Genomic DNA, 17,420 nt, shown 5'->3' with positions numbered 1-17,420 from the left:
GCATGCGGTGGAGACTCAGGACAGGCAACCCCTTCCTCAACCCTCGCCTCAGAGCTCCCCAGGGGCACCATAGGCTCCGAAACTAACAGCCACCTTAGCTGTTATCTGTGTAGTATAGAGTTAGTATGTGACAGAGAGTAAACAGCTGTATGAGGACTTTTGATGGCCTTGACTTTCCCTGAATAAGGAAAATCTGTTATCCATTTTCTCATAATAAGGCCTGAAGCTGTATTTCTATTTCCCAGTCAGGTAAAGATTCCCTCAAGAATTTGTAAGAAGACTAAGATACAATATCCCTGGCTTACATTGTATGTCAGGCCAACATAGCTGTCCTCACCATCTCTAGCCTGGGGGTTTAAAAAAAGAAATCCATTTTTCTTATTTTTAAACTCATACCTGTTGACCTAGTATTTTTTGTGTGACCCCTTTTATGTCAGTTATTGAATTCTGTTTATGTAGGGCTCTGCACAGCAAGACCAGGCTCTTCAAATTTATTCAGAAATAGGTTATTGCAAAGTGTTATCACATATACATTCACATGTGTACATACACGCATATATATATGGGAGTGTGGGTGGACATGCCCATGCCGCAGTGCATGTGGAGGTCTGAGGGTACTCTGTGGTGTTGGTCCTTGCCTTCCATCTTGAGATAATGTCTTTTTGTTGTTTGCTGCGGCATATACTCAGCTAGCCAATCTGTGAATTTCTAAGGGCTCTCCTGTCATTTGCCTCCCAATTTCGCTACAGGAGCACTGAGATTACAGACTCACTCCATTGCATCTAGCTTTATGTATATTCTAGGGATCTAAACTTGGGTCCTCATGCTTGCATAGCAAGCAGTTTATCTACAGAACCATCTCCCGAGCCTTAAGTATATTCTTACTGGCTTTTCTTTTGAGAGAACCTTCCTCAGGTAGCATATGCAATATTGGTAGCTATGGGAAGCAAAAACTGAGAGTGTTGCAAGCCAAGATATATAAAAGTATTGAGAGCCTTCTTCTTTTTGAGCAAATTTGTTACTAATACCATTGGGAGGAGAGGCACATTTCTGATGAGAGCAGAGGACCCCCATACCTCACTCCCAAACTCTTTCAAGTAGAGATACATTTTTATTTACTCCAAGCCATTAAAACTGGTTTCCTATCCCATCCTTCAAGCTCAGTTACTCCTTTTTTTGTGTGTGTGGGGGGGAAGAGTATGTTTGTGTGTGTGTGCATGCATGAGTGTGTGCGCGTGCGTGAAGAGGCCAGAGGACAACCTTAAGTGTCATTCCTTGGCTGCCATCCACCTTTTTGAGACAGGGTGTCTCACTGGCCTGGAGCTTTCCATCCAAGTAGAATGACTTGCTAGTGATACTCAGGAGCCCAAAAATCTCTGGGATTACAAGTGTGTACCACACACATGTCTTTTGTACAGGGGTTCTAGGGATTGAACTCATGTCTTCATACTTGCAAGGCCAACACATTACCAGCTAAGCTATCTCCTCTGCCTCAGACTCAGTTACTTTTTGGGTGATTTTCCATGTGTGGTCTGTGAACAGCCAGTGAAAGGAACTCTTCTGATCCATATGGTTTCTGTCCATTGTTGGGTATTATAAGTGCCATTCCCTAGACCCACAGTGTCTCACTGGTAACTTCTCCAGGGTGTTATTAAAGTCTCTAAATTTGGCTTGTAATTAGTTTCATTGTGATGCTCTACTGAGAATCCCTCTCCCCTGTCCTTGGCAAGTCCAGCCAGTTCTCTCTGTGTGCTCATCCATTTTAGGAAGGGTGCTTGCTGGGCATCTTAAATTATTGCAAGCTGGTTGCAATTTTCAATTGCTGACACACTTGTATTAATTGGAAGTTTTAAAAGTTACTGTTATGTTTAAATTGAGTAGAAACTTCATTCTTGCAAAAATGGTTGCATTGTTGCCATTTTAATTACTGCTTAGCTTCTTTGATTTCTTTGATAATCACCAGGCTGGTTTCTTCTGGAAAGTGGAACTGGATGGGGAAGTTGTAGCTGTGTACAGAATCTAGTGTGGAGGGCTCTGTCTACTGCAAATCATGATTCTGTAATTTGCTATGTAACCTTGGGAAGGTAATAAACTTACATGATACTATGGACCAAGGTAGTGGAGGTGCCATGGGCTTGAGAATGAAGTATTAAGTAAGTCACTATTGCTTCAGGGCCCAGGGCATAGTCAAGCAGAGAAAAAGTAATTGATGGTTGGTGGTTATTTTAATTTTGAATGTTGCTTAAAAATTTGAGAATCATTACTCTAAAATTTGCCTTTACATGATCTCTTCAATTCTTTTTGTTTTTTCATTAGTCACTCTTAGTTTTATGACTTTGCTAATGAGCCCAATGGCCCTGGGTCCTGGATACTGCATTCCTGTCCTTATCTATTTATCCCATAAGGAGCAACTTTTCCTTGCTAGGACAGGTGTGTGTGTGTGTGTGTGTGTGTGTGTGTGTTAACAAGGAGAAAAAAGGAGAATAATGATGAAGACAGTGGCAAAGTTAATCTTTATAGAATGGCTCTGTGGCCATCAGATTTGCTTCCGGCATTCTCACAAAACCTTATGAGGCTGGGAATATTAGTATTCTCCTTTTATGCAAGGCAAGACCAAGGCCCAGGATGTCAAAAGTTATATATATATATATCTGTGTGTGTGTATATGTGTATATATATACACACACATACATACACACACACACATACATACATATATACATATATGCACACACATACATATATACACACATGTGTATGTATATATGTATACATATATGTACACATATACATATATATGTATATATGTGTGTATACACACATATATACATATATACACACATATAGATATGTGTGTATGTATATATATATATATATATATATATGGGCCATACATGGTCAAGCTGGATGTTGAACCCAAGCAGCAGATTATTGCACATCTTTTACCACTGATTGGAAAATAATACAGGAGTTTAAATTAAGACTACAGTGGATCATGTGTTAATCTTAGCACTTGGGAAGATAAAGCAGAATGCTTTAAGGGTTTGGGGATAGCTTGGGCTGTATTACAATGAAGACCCTGTCAACAAACTGTGTAGTCTCTAGTAATGGTGGATCCTTTGTGTCACAGAGGGACAGTCCAGCAGTGTAGAATCAACTTAAGCAGTGTTTAAGGTGCTGGCTCGTAGCTCTGTTCACTATGTCTGTGGAACAGTCGAGTGAGAGGGGCTCACATATCCCTGGCTACTTAGAAGAGACCTCAGGGAATCAGTTTCGGATCAGCTTAGGTTAAAACAATGCAGATTAGATAGGGGTAACAGTTTTAAATGTTTGCCTATGAGCCCATTGATATAATTTATCTAATGCTTTCATTTCTTCCCATTTTCATCTGAAGTGGGTGGCCAAGTGCTAATAAAGCTATGTGCCAAAAAAAAAAGTTAGATTTTTTTGTTTTGTCAAATTGCCTTTTACATATGCCTTTAATTTATACATGAGAAAAAGTGCTTGCCTGTGCTTTCTCAGTACAGCTTGGATAATGGTACTAAAGGTTACCCATAGAAAAATTCTGGGAATCCAAGTGATGCTGTGTATTTTCTCTCAATTCTCTAGGGACATGTAAATTGAATTGGCTCAGCAGTGAAGAGAGTTTATTGCAAAATCACATCTTATTGCAGAGGAAGTAGTGTATGAAGGCCTTCTGCAACCCTCTTATTGACCTAATTGTACTGCCATTGTAGTTTCTGTGAGAGGATTCATGGAATTGCAGGGCCCTGTGATTTGTACGCCAGCCCTGCTTTGCTGGCCTGTGCTGGAGCTCGGTGGTTCTGGGAGGACATAGTGTTGCTTTTATGTGAGTTCGTAGTTAGTTGCATGGGTTAGTGCTGGATGCTTCAGACTGACATCTGAAGGCCCTTCCCAGTTTCATTTTCTCTCTGACTCAGTGCAAATTCTTCTAGTGACTCACTTACTCTGACTGCCCACGATATCTCATCACCTTCATCATCACCACCGCCTTCACCCCCACCATGTCTTCCTTATCATGTGATTTGTGGATCAATGTTTGGCATCTGGAGACAGATGGAAGAGTTCCTCTACAGACTCTTCCAAGTTTTAGCTTCCTATGCAGGTGGCCTCACTTCCTTGTGTCTATACTGCCAAGAACAGTTTAGGTAATGTGAGGCCGACACAAGAGCATGCCTATGTCTGACACATATCAGGGTTTTGTCATCATCATCATGTTAAATTGTTAGGTCTGTTGGAATTGCTCTTGAATGACTCACAGATAGACCCTGATAAGATAAAATAAACATGCAATTTCTGTCCTCCCAAAGCTTGTACTTGAAAACAAATATTCATTGGTATGGCTGATAGCAACCTTTATGTTCAGTGTTCAGCTGAAACTAGGTCTTAGGTGCTAAAGATCACAAAGCCTGACACTGAAGGCTCTGAAACTCCATTGTGGCCAGGTCTCAGTGCCCTGGCCAAGTGGGACCCATAGGCTTCAGCTTAATCCAGATTGTTGGGATGGTACACTGACTATCTTGTCTTCCTAGGAGCCACAATCCAGGCATTGTTTCTTTCCCTGAACTGGTTCTAGAGAGTCGGTTTCTATCCTGTGAAAACAGAGCTATTGTGTGGAATTCCTGAAAGCATACATGTCTGAAAGCACTGCTATTCGTTTGACAGAATCACAGGCAAAGACCTTTTATTTTAGTGCTCTGGCCTCTTGAGTCTCAGTTGGATGCTAATGGGCAACCATGGGGGGGAGGATTGCACAGAGCTAGCAGGTCATTTTTATGTGTGTGTATGTATGTGAGTGTGCATTCATACATGTACATGTGAACATATGTTTGGAGGCTAGAGGTGTCATCCTCAGGAACACCGTCTGTCTTCTTTGAGACAGGGCCTCTTATCAGCCTGAAACTCACCAATTACAACCAGTCATTGGATACCCTTTTCTTCTGTCAATATATGAATCACTGTGCTGACCATTGGAGAGTCTTGGTATTTCTGTGTGTTTGACCTTATCTGGATAGATGAAGGGGACTGGAACATCCTAGTGGAGGCACTCACCAGCTGTGTCCTGGGACAAGCTATTTGCCTCAGGTTCCATTTGGTCCAGTGGTGCTGTCGCTAGGGCTAACCTGAACTGTGTTCTAAGGGTTAGCTGTCATGTGAGGCACTGCATGAGTAGCAAAGCCATTCCTGTGTGGTGTTGTTCCTCAGCCACCATCTAGCCTGATGGTGAGGCTGCTCCCCATCCTGGCAGACTTATTGGGCCATGTGGCCTCATAGTCCTGGCAAGCATTGTTTGTTAGCCTCATTTCAAAGCTCATTGTCTTTGGCTCATTTACCCAAATCAGACAGAGATGAATTGGCCTGACCTCACAGGACCAGGCAGCACATGTTTCTAGTGCCCTCGGCTCATTGATCACACCTCTCCAGCTCAGAAAGTGGGTGTTCCAGGCAAGGTTCTCCTGAGACCTAGGAAACCTGGAAGGAAAGTAATTTGGCATGGATTTGACTACTAATTAAGGAGAGCTGAAAGCCTTCTGTTGTACTATTCCTTCTGGAGTTTGCCATTTATAAATAGGAACAAGTTTCTCTTGGATAGAATGTTTGCAGTGAATGGAAGAAAAGCAGTGGTCAGGAAAGGTCTGAAGGGGGGAGGGTAACTTGCCAAAATATAGTCTCTTCCCTTATTCCATCCCTTGTCAAGATTATTCATGCCCCATCATGTGTCTGGCCTGGCTATCCATTTCACCACAAGGATGCCTCTCTGCGGGACTAGGTTGCTGCCTTCCCGCCTTATCCTCAGCACCTGCACCTCTGTGCCTTGCATGGATTGTCACCACATCATCCTTCCTGCCTTCCTAAGGCTCTTTTGCCCATCTCATAACCTGTGGATACTGACTCCTAGGTCTTCCAAAGAAGCTCCCCTTCTCATGTTCCAGCTCTCATGCAAACCCCACCTCTTCAGAGAAGCTTTGCTCCACACCACATTCACAGACTCTTCTTTCTTGTCTCCACTGTTTTTAATCAGTGTTTGAAGAAAGCATATTTGAAAATTTTGTTTTCTTTAGGGACCTTCTAATAGCCAAGTTTCATGTAATCATAGTTCACAGCTGTCTTACTCATCTTTGTTCTCAGCACTTAAAATCTTACCTGGTGATTGCAGGTACTTACTTCCTAAATATTTGTTAGTAATGCACAAACAAATGAATTGCAAGTAACTTGGAATTTACCTATTGAAAAGATCTTCAAACATTTTTGTTGTTGTTTTGGAGTAGTGTCTGTCATACTGTAGTCCAGACTGACCTGAAATTCACTATGTGGTCTCAGGTGGGCCTCGAACTCACAGTGATCCTCTTTCCTCTGCCTCCTGAGAGTGCTGGGATTAAAGATGTGTTTGGTGTCCCTGTTTCATAGTCCCTTTGCTATTCTCATATGGTGCTATGAGATTCTGCTTGCAAACCTTAATTCATCTAAGTTCTTCTTTTTTCCAGGTAATGGGAATACTAGACTTGATGGGAGGATTTGCTGTTACCCCAGATTCTAGGGTAGTGAAGCAGGATTTTTCTTTTTTTTTTTCTTTCTTTCTTTCTTTAGTTTTTGTCAATAATGTAGGCCAAAACACTTTACTTTGTTTTGTGCCTTTTACTCTGTATTCCCCTTGATACAATCATATTTGGTGCTCACAATGGCCTTGAGAGGGGCAGGCAGAATAACTCTCAACAATTATTCCCATTTTGTAAATGAAGAAATTAAAAATCAGCTAAATTAAATGACTAGTGGTTAAATCTAGGCCAAAATCAAAGTCCTTAGACTCCTGATCTCTAAGACTTTATGTGTGTGTGTGCACATGCACGTGGAAGGCCAGAGTACTACCTTGGATGTTATCTTTAAGTACATCTACCTTTTTTGAGGTAGGGCTGCTCATTGGCCTGGAACTCACTAATTAGGCCAGAGTAGGTAGGCAGTGAGCGCAGAGACCCTCCTCTTCTTGTCTCCCCAGTGCTGGGATTACAGGTGCTACCATGTCTGACATTTTTTATGTGAGAACAAGGGCCCAAACTTAACAAGCACTTTCCTGACTGAGCTATCTCCCAGCCTCCTGAAGTGCTTTTGTGAGTACACTGACGGTTATGGAATTGTCAGGCTATCCTCCTTAAGTCCTGAAGTGCTGTCCTTTAGGATATGACTGTGCAGCATCAGTCTCCTTTTCACCATGTTGTGGTTTGCATTAGGTCCATAAACTCGTGTGTTTTGAATGCTTTGTTCCCAGCTTTGGCAGTTTGGGGATTGCAGCCTTGCTGGAGGAGGTGTGTTGTTGGGGGGTGGGCTTATGGGTGTTACAGACAGCTTCCCCTTCCTGTAAGTCAGTGTGGAGCTCATTCGCCTGCTGCTGTTTTCCCCTGCTGCTGTTTCCGCCTGCTGTGGCAGAGGTGATGTCCACTCTCTGCTCATGCCATGCTTTCCCCTGCACCTTGGAGCTTAAGTTATGATAGCCAGTTTCATCCTATGCTTTTCTATAACTCCAAAGAAGGATTTAGCACTGTGATCATTTTCTTTTTTTAAACAGAGATTCCATTTATTTAATAACAGTGTTTCAGGAATAGGTGTATCATGTTTCAGGACCAAACACAACCCACCAATTGGTTTTGTGTACCCCATGAGCCATTCATGGTATTTATGGGGGATGTTTACAACTGATAAGTGACAGGGAGCGCTGCCATTGAGCTCAGTGAAGCTGAAGTCCTGACAGTGATAATCCTCATTAGATTTGTTTTCCAAAACAAATACTCAACTACATTTTTAATTTTTTGAAAAAATCCTTTTGTTATATATGTAAAATACTGATTTTCTTTTTTTCCTCTTGGATCTTAAAACCTAAAATATATACTGCATAGCCCTTTATAAAAAACCTCTTTGGCTGACCCTTGTAGCATGTGACTTTTTGGTTTACACAGAGTTACTTTCCCTGTGACTGTCTTGGACTATGTTCTCTTTTTATGATTTCTGTAAATCACTTGAGGGTTTGGTTGTAAATATAATGTATTCTCCCAATAACATTGACATTTACAAAAGCATATAGAGTAAAAAGATGATGTTCCTATTCCCCATTGTCACCATTCAACTGTTTATGTTTCTTTGCCTCCAGTTTGCCACTAACTAGCTTTGTGACCTCGGTTCACCTCTCCATGCCTCATATTTTCCAGCTGTAAAGAAGTGATAATAACAGCTCCCACCAAGCAGGCTTGTGTAGATTATGTGAGATAATTCATGTGAATTGCTTAGCACATTGCCTGGGGTGCAGTTAATGCTTAATGATTTGTAACTAATTTTGAATTCTCTCCTTTTAATTTATATATACACATCATTTTATTTGCTCATTTTAACAAGATGGACTTTTTTCACAATATATTTCCACAGGTGGCTATGATACAACAAATTTAAGAACACCTAGGAACATACATGCTAGGAGGTAGATAGTTATCAAAGAAGGTTCTTATTTGGAAACCAAAAACTGCTTTCCATCTTTTAGTACAAAATGGAATGTACCTGTTATAATGTACCTGTTGGTTAATATAAAATTCACACAAATTAATTTCTAATTCTCTTTTTTAGGTCTACAACTCGAACAAAGACAGTCAGAGCGAAGGGAGTAAGTATGGAGCTTGGGTAATTTTCTCAAGTCAGGGTTGGGGGAGTGCTTTGAGAAGCCGCCACTCCAAGGATGAACCACCAGGAGGTGCTGTGGGTATTCTGGCTTGGTCTGATTTCCCCAGTGTAGCCAGAGGTGTTTGTTTTCACCAGCTTCCCAAGCCACTGCTTTCAGAAAGCTGTTCACTAAGCAAGATCATCATGCCCCCTTGCATTTAAACAACCCTTTACTTTTTGAAGCACATTATCTCACTTGGTGCCTGGTCATAAAACCATAACTCCAATCACCACCTTAAAGTTACATTATTTACTAATGTCCAACAAACCAAGAGCCTACTGGTTCTGGGAAGCCTCCTACACAGTGTGTCTAAAGGACTGGAGGGAGGGGTAATAGCCATCTTGGGACACTGCATACTAACAGTGAAGAAAGAAGGCACTGTTGTCCCTCTTTGATTACACACACACACACACACACCACCATCATCCCCCACCACGACCTCCATCCCCCCCCCCCCCCCCCCCCCCCCCGCCACCTTCCCCCTCCCTGGACAGCCCTATAGGACACAGCACAGTGCTTCATTAGCATTTGCAAGGGCACCTGGAATGTGATGGGATTACAGTGAAATTTCTTTTGGGCAAGTGTATGAACCTATCATTTTCTGGGTACCTAGGAGAAAAAGCAAATTCCTTCCAGGTTGCCTCAAGAGTACAAAGGAAATCCTGTCCCCTGCTCTCAGATTTGCTTTGGAAAATACACTTGGGGGGAAAACAATTTGAAGGTGGCTCTGCCATGAAATTCAGTAGTCAGGAAATCAGTAGAACAGAGCAATGCCTCTCCAGGAGACAGAAGGGTGAGCTTTTCTGGTTTTGTTTGTTTGTTTATTTTTTGGTAAAAGCCATTATAAGTTAGTTTTTCTTGCATTCTTTCTGAAATGCAGACTTTGTCAAATGTTTTGTATATGAATAAAATATGAAATAATTCGCAATGGCTGTGGTAGGTAAGTTGACAGATCTGTATGAAGGGAAAGCTGGCTACTGGGCTTTATTTTTTTCCTCCTCAAAAACTGAACAAGGAGGACCAGAGAGATGGCTTAGCAGTTAATGTGCTTGCCTGTGAAGTCTAGGGACCCAGGTTCAATTCCCCAGGACCCACGTAAACCAGATGCACAGGTGGCACATGCATCTGGAGTTCATTTTCAGTGGCTGGAGACTCTGGTGTACCCATTTATTTTCATTCTCTCTCTGTCTCTTTCAAATAAATAAATAAAATTTTTTAAAAATTTAAAAATTGAGCAGGGGGACACCTTTCAGAGAATACTGAGATAGGTAATTAAATGTGTTTGAGAATACTGCCTAGCTCCAAAATGGATTATATCGTTTCCAGGTATACCAAATGCATGGTGGTGGGTTGCTCAGTTGTTAAAGGACCTTGCTTGTAAAATGCATGATGTCGAGCTGGAGAGATGGCTTAGCAGTTAAGCGCTTGCCTGCGAAGCCTAAGGATCGCGATTTGAGGCTTAATTTTCTAGGACCCACGTTAGCCAGGTGCACAAGGGGGCACACACGTCTGGAGTTTGTTTGCAGTGGCTGGAAGCCCTGATATGCCCATTTTCTCTCTCTCTCTCTCTCTCTCTCTCTCTCTCGTTCTTTCTCTGTGTCACACTCTAATAAATAAATAAAGATGAACAATTTTTTTTTAAAATGCATGATGCTTTTCTGAAGAGGACAGTTTGTTGATGCACCTTATTGACCCTACATTATTGTCCACATGCATTTCATATTAAATCCATGGTAGTTAAAACACATTTATTTGACTCATGCTCTAGTGAGCCTCTCGGGTGCCTTGTGAAGCATTCAGTCTTTATGGAGCACTGAGAAATGCTTGACTTCTAAGCAAGCTTATGGGACTGTCTTAAAGAATCATAAAATAGGGCTAGAGAGATGGTTTAGTAGTTAAGACACTTGCCCATGAAGCCTAAGGACCCAGGTTCTATTCCCTAGTACTCACATAAGCCAGATATACAAGGTGGCTCATGCATCTGGAGTTTGTTTGCAGCAGTTGGAGACCCTGGTATGCCAATTCTCTATTTATGTGTCTCTTTCTCCACTACTCTCTCACAAATAAATAAATAAATAAATAAATAAATAAATATTTAAAAGTTTTAGAAAAGAAACATAAAGTATCTTCTTTCCTGCATCATTTTAAGAATATGTGCTGTAAGTTCGAGGCTACCCTGAGACTACATAGTGAATTCCAGGTCAGCCTGAGCTAGAGTGAGACCCTGCCTTGAAGAAAAAAAATATGGATAACTTTTCCAAAATTAATTAAATGCTAGCAGAAAGAAAAAAAAAATCAGCTTTGTTAAAGAACCAAGAAGGAAATACTACATTTCATCAAAAGTGCAATGCAATTAATCATCATTATTGTCACTGATAACTTATGGCATTTTCAAATATAATTTGTATTGATTCTTTTCCTCTCTCCTCCTCTTTCCCTCCACTTCCTCCCTGTGTATTTTTTTTGCCTTCTGTTTACATGTCACAAACATCCTTTTGATAATCCCTCCCACTCTTCCAGCACATCTCTTTATATTGGTTACAGTTCTCTGTTTATAGCTTGTATCCAAATTTTCCCTGCTGAATATACATACTTACAGACATTACAAGCTAAGACACAACAGAGAGTACATGCAGTTTGAGTCTGTCTGAGTTTGTGTCTTCCTGTGATTGGGTCACTTAATATGATTATTTCCAAATCTATCCATTTTCCCTGCAAATTTAATAACTTTACTTTTCCATATTGTTGGACAGAATTGCATTGTGTAAATGAAAACTTTTTCATTATCCATTTATTTGTCACTGGGCATCTAGGCTGTTTCCAATTCTAGGCCATTGTAAACACAGCTGCAGCCCACAGGGATGTGCAAAGTATATCTGTAGAAAACCGTGGAGTCCTTGAGGCATATGCACAGGAGTGGTATGGCGGGATCATATGTGAGGTCCAGTTCTATCTTTCTGAGTAACCTCCATACTTTTCCATAATGACTGCAATAGTTGGTACTCTCACCAGTAGTAGATGAGAGCTCCTCTTTCCTGGCAACCTTGCCAGCTTTTGTTGTCTGTTTTCTTGTTGCTAGCCATTCTGTCTGTGGTAAAATGGTCTCTCATGGTTGTTTTGATTTGCATTTCCCTGATGGCTAGGGAAGTTGGATAATTCCTTAAGTATTTGTTGGCCATTTATGTTTCTTCTTTTGTAAACTGTCTATTCAGAGGAAGTGGAGAGTGAGCTGCACAGAGGGCAGGCTGTAACACCACACAGCCAACCCTTAGTGACACGCTGTCTCCAGCGAGGCCCCGCCTCCTGAAGGTTCCATAATCTTCCCAAATGGTGTCACTTTGCTGGGGAAGTATTCAAACACGAGTCTTTGGTGGGGGAGGGCATTATATTCAAACCACCACACTATTTAATGTCTGGAGATACATTTCTTATGAAACTGTAAATCAGGATGGAGGGTAGATTATTCTGAGATACCAGCTTCTAGTGTATTTTTCCGTTACTTGCATTGTCTATAAATAAAATATTTTACAAATGACCACTTACTGTATGTCAAGCACTAGGGATTTATTACATACAGGAAGAGTATTAGGTATTCTTGACCTACTTTGTAGATGAAGAAATCAAGGCTAATAAGCTCAGGGGACACATATTAGTCTAAATTCTGCCTGACTCTAAAGGCTTTACTGTTAAACACAAGGATATTCCACCTTTCTCCAGAAATGAACAACATAAAAGATGCTGTTATGGAAAATGTAGGCCTGTTTTCAGCACTTTGCTTCTGGCATCAAGTTATTCACAGACTGTGGAGATGTGCATGCTCTGAGTTTCTAGTGGTCTTTAGTTGCTTGCCCTTTCATCTGGCCAACATGAGAGAAAAGATGGGGTGAAAAGTATTAGCCACATTTTCAGTAGTGCTTTATTTAGTTGGGACTTATTTGTCTAGAACTATTGTTATTTAGCGATTTATAGGCTTGCAACAATAGAGTACGGATAAGGGTGGGTGCTGCCCTGCTTTGGCATTAGTATTCCTCTTCCATGTTGTGCAATTTCTACTGCTCTTAGGTGGCAGTTGAACTGGAACCCTGGATATATTGGGCAGGGGACTACCAATGAGATACCCCCACCATGCTTTGGTGCTGTTGTACTTCACTGTAGTAAAATGTCAGCTTCCGGTATTTCCGGTTCCCAAGGAGAAGATGGCCACATGCACATTTCTGTGAAGTGTTTTCCTTTTACTGTTTTCTTCTTTATTTTCTGTCTTGATCTCAGGTATAAAGGCTGAATCTTACTCCCCTGTTATTGCATGTTATCATGATGAGTCCTTTAATTCAGATTCATTTATTCTTTATTTATTCATTTGTTCCCTTTTATTTTCTTTTCCTGCCAGAATTCTTTTCCTCCCTCTTAGGTCTCTATTCGAATGTGTACTTTTTAAGTGCATTATTGGAAAATGTGCCTTTCCTCTATCCCTGATGTTAAGTTACACAAGTGGCTTTGCGTCTTGTCCTGATCTCCCTTTGTCCCATCAGCATCGTGGTGGGAGCTGCCCACACTACTCGTTGTGCCTCTAGATGGTGCCTTCTGTCTGCTGCCTGCTCGAAGCTGTTTCTGGTTTGGAAACATCTCCTCCATCTCCTCAATTCCTCACCACCATTGAGGTCACCTCATGAATATATCTATAATAGCTGTGTCTCCTGCGAGGCCGCTGTTGGGTTGCCCTGTGACCCCACGGCTGGTTGTGCAAAGCCTTTGCTGTATGCGGACGTATAGCTGTCTAGAGTGTCTGGTCCCCAGTGCTGGCAGACTGGCATACAAGTTTCTCCATTTCTGCCAACTCTTACTGTGACTCTGTCTTCTAGTTTCTTGCTCTTCTAATACACTTAAAGTGATAACGTATTATTGCTTCTGTTTGTGTCTGTGACTAATTGTTTGCTCATAGGCCGTTTAGCTCTCTTGAGTTTCCTCTGAGTTAACTGTTTGCATCCTTTGTCCATTCACTGTGCCAGTGGCCATTTGCTTCTGTTCATTTGCAAAGTTCCTTCTGTGTAGATGTTAATCTTTTGTTAGCTTTAGACATTTTGTGTTATTTTTGTTGTTTTGGGGACTGCATAAGCTAGGTAAGCACTCTTAAGTAAGGTAATAACTTATACTCCTAGCCCAATTTTAAATATTTTAAAGATATAGTCCTGTCTTGTTATCTGTGAATGTTATGTACAGTGTTCTTCCTTGTTTCTAGAGTCAAACTGTAGATTCATGTATTTATATATACTGGTGTGGTACTGAGGATTGAACTCAGGGCCTTTAAGGTACATACTGTAGAGCTGTACACTAAAAAAATATGTTTTGGTTTATTTTTATTTATTGATTTGAGAGCAACAAACAAAGAGGTGGGGTGGGGGGAGAGAATGGGCACTCCAGGGCTTCCAGCTACTGCATATGAATTCCAGATGTATGTGCCCCCTTGTGCATCTGGCTAATGTAGGTCTTGGGGAATCGAGCCTCAAACCAGGGTCCTTAGGCTTCACAGGCAAGCGCTTAACCGCTAAGCCATCTCTTCAGCCAGAGCTGTACATTTTATATAGTCATATCATCTTAATTTTTTTCTTTGCTTTCTGGTTTGTGATTTTCTGTGCATTTATATCTTCTTCCCTCCCTCCTTCCTTTCTTCCCTCCTCTTCTTTCCCTTTACTGTCTTTTTTAAAAATTATTTATTTATTTATTTATTTATTTGAGAGCGACAGACACAGAGAGGAAGACAGATAGAGGGAGAGAGAGAATTGGCGCGCCAGGTCTTCCAGCCTCTGCAAACGAACTCCAGACGCGTGCGCCCCCTTGTGCATCTGGCTAATGTGGGACCTGGGGAACCCAGCCTCAAACCGGGGTCCTTAGGCTTCACAGGCAAGCGCTTAACCGCTACGCCATCTCTCCAGCCCCCTTTACTGACTTTTTAAAGGATTGGCATAGCTATTTATAGATCTTTATCCTTCCTCAGAAATGAAAATTTAATTTAGAATTACACTGGATTTTATAGATTACATTTTTGGAAAATCAACACTTTTATTTACAATGCTACCATCTTCTCCAAGAAATTTGAAGGTCTTCCCATTTATTTAAATCAGCATCCTTTAGTTTAATTGTAGGTCTTTACCTAGGTGTGTTACATGTTTTTGGTTGTTATCCCTGAGATGTAGAATTAAGAACCCAATTTGCTATTCTTGCCACTCCTATGAGCCCCTCACTATGGATTGTGCTGCCAACAGAGCCCTCCCTGGATTGTTCTTAGAATGTCTGGACAGTGAGTTGTCTGTTTTTTTGTTTTTTTTTTTTTTTTGGAGGGGAGAGCGTCCAACTTTGACCTAGCAGAAAAGGAACGAGTAGATTACACATAGAGAAGAGGAAGAGAAGCTGTGGTCAATTGCTCCTTGCAGTTCTTTACTGAGAAGTGATCATTGCCAGTGCCAGGAATCTAGTCATCTGAGTTTGCCCTCATCACAGTTACAGAGAGAAGGGCTCTGTTGTATTAGACCAGGTCTGTTTCCCCAGCCACCCTTTGTGGCTTCCTTAGCCGCCATGTCTCCTACAGTTGGTGGGTCTTGTTGTATGCTGAACCTTTGGCTGCACTTGTGAGAGTCACTGTCCAAAGACACTGAGAATTGAAAGAAGCCAGGGACACAATCAGAAGGAAGTGGACTATTCTCACATTCAACTACTGTTGTCCTGTAGTCCCACTGAGGGATAGTTAGAAAGTCAAGAACATTTCAGAGAGAACAGATCAGACTGTTGCAAGGTTCCAATATTTCCAAGATTAGAGTTTTCAATGATAAATGCTATTACCTACCCACCTCTAAAAAGATAAACTCGTTTATATAACTGCTACTTTCTAGTGGGCTACTTTTCCAGCTGGTGATGAATGAGGGCTGACAGATTGGGACCAGGACCTAGTCTCTTAATCTGGTCTTCATAGTGCCAACTTCCTCCAGGAATAATAGGTAATCAGATTACTTAGACGACTGTCCTTGTTGCTACAGGCATGCTTGTCAAGGCACAGCACACTGCTGACCCCCTGGCTTTGCCAGATGACATTGTAGTAGTTCACTTCCACTGCTGCATAATATTTTCCTAGCTGCTCCATAACTCTCCACTAGATAAACATACAGGGATTCAGTCTTCTGTAGTCCCTCATTTTAATGAATATCTCTGTGAGCTCATAAAGGAATATGTGAGCACCGAGGAGTAAGAACACTTACAACTGGAGTGAGTGTTCTACTGTTCAGCAGTGTATGATCTGCTCTTCAGAGCACCAAGAGGCAGTGGATAGATAGCCCACTTGCTTTTGGTATGAAAAAATGCTTAGGGGAACAGATGTAACCCTGTGTACACAGAATACTCAGAACTGGTGGATTTGAGAATGAGTTCAGAATAGGATTGTGTTTAGTCTAGAGAGACTGAAACTTCAAACTTCTAGGCTGGGGCTGTAGAGCAGTGGCAAAGTGCTTGACCTTAATATTACAAGGTCTTGATTTTGATTCCCAACATACAGAGAGAATACAAACATTCTATCTTCCCAGAAGAAGGAAATAGAACACTTGCTCTTTGCTCCCAAACATTAATCCCCTCATTTCTTCCCTTTTGCATTTAATCTAGTGCTTTTATGAGAATCATTTGTATTTGAATAGTGCTGAGGAATGCACCAAAGTTAGCCAGTCCCTCACACTGGGACACAGGGAACCACACTAATTGACAGAGAATGCCCTATTCAGAGTTGGATTTAGGATCTATCTGTTCATAGGCTGTGGACATTGGATCTCTGACTCTCACTCTGAAGCAGGTTTAAAAGCATATATTCTTTGTTGCTATAAAAGAATATGAATCATTGTAGGATACTGTGGAAATAAGCAATGTGCTTTTCAAAACCTTGATAAAAATAATTTGTAAACCCAGAGATATTTCTTGCATTTCTAAATGATGCTTGAATGTCTTTTGCCAATGTCAATATGAATTTTGACTTACTTATCATTATATTGAATATTCTTATTTCCAGTCTGCTTTAAAAAATTTATAAACACTTTTATATGTCATGGAAATTGTTTATTTGTACAATTTGTAATGGTTGCGTAATATTCTGTAATGGAATTCTATCCTAATTTACCTTAATGTCTTGTCTAAACTTTTACTGTTTTGAGTAACACTTCTCTACACATCCTTGTACATTTTTCTTTGTCCATATCTGAAATGCTTTCTTTGGAGTAGATTTGGATATGTGGATTGTAGAGGTGTTTTCATGGAGAGTACTATGGGCTACTATAGATTAGTATACAGGCCTTGGATCCTTGGAGATAGGTGCCAGCGCCCTCCCCGCCCCCCTCCAGCTTCCATTTTCTTGCCTATAGAAATGGAGATACTAATATTCCTGCCTCATAAACTCAGTGGGAGGATAAAAGTTGAGCACAATAGCTGGCATGTTTGTATGTAATAATTCTTACTTTTTTCTATTATTTTTAATTAATTTGTGTGTGTGCATGCATATGTGTGTGTGTGTGTGCATGCCATGTGGAGGTCAGAGACCAGTCTTGAAAAATGTTCCTTCTCTCCTTCCACTTTCTTTAGGACAAAGTCTCTCTTGCTTCTGCTTGAAAGCTTCTATATTCTCCTGGTTCCACTTCCCATTACTGTAGCTAGCTGTGTTGGAATTACAGAT

At 41.0% G+C, this 17,420-nt stretch overlaps 1 protein-coding gene across 2 annotated transcripts in view; it reads left to right on the top strand.

Annotated features, from left to right (window-relative positions):
* The window catches only part of Arhgap26 (Rho GTPase activating protein 26), a 481,437-nt gene that overhangs the window by 246,665 nt on the left and 217,352 nt on the right, over nucleotides 1–17,420 (top strand). For both annotated transcript variants that reach the window (XM_045132425.1, XM_004664708.2), the window contains exon 12: nucleotides 8,629–8,665. In XM_045132425.1, coding sequence (XP_044988360.1) covers nucleotides 8,629–8,665 — 37 coding nt within the window. The remainder of the gene's footprint in view (nucleotides 1–8,628; nucleotides 8,666–17,420) is intronic.

Source organism: Jaculus jaculus, chromosome 13, assembly GCF_020740685.1.
Source record: "Jaculus jaculus isolate mJacJac1 chromosome 13, mJacJac1.mat.Y.cur, whole genome shotgun sequence".
In the NCBI taxonomy this organism is placed as follows: domain Eukaryota; kingdom Metazoa; phylum Chordata; class Mammalia; order Rodentia; family Dipodidae; genus Jaculus; species Jaculus jaculus.
Note: the sequence above shows the minus strand (reverse complement) of the source record. Positions and strands in the feature narration are given on the sequence as shown.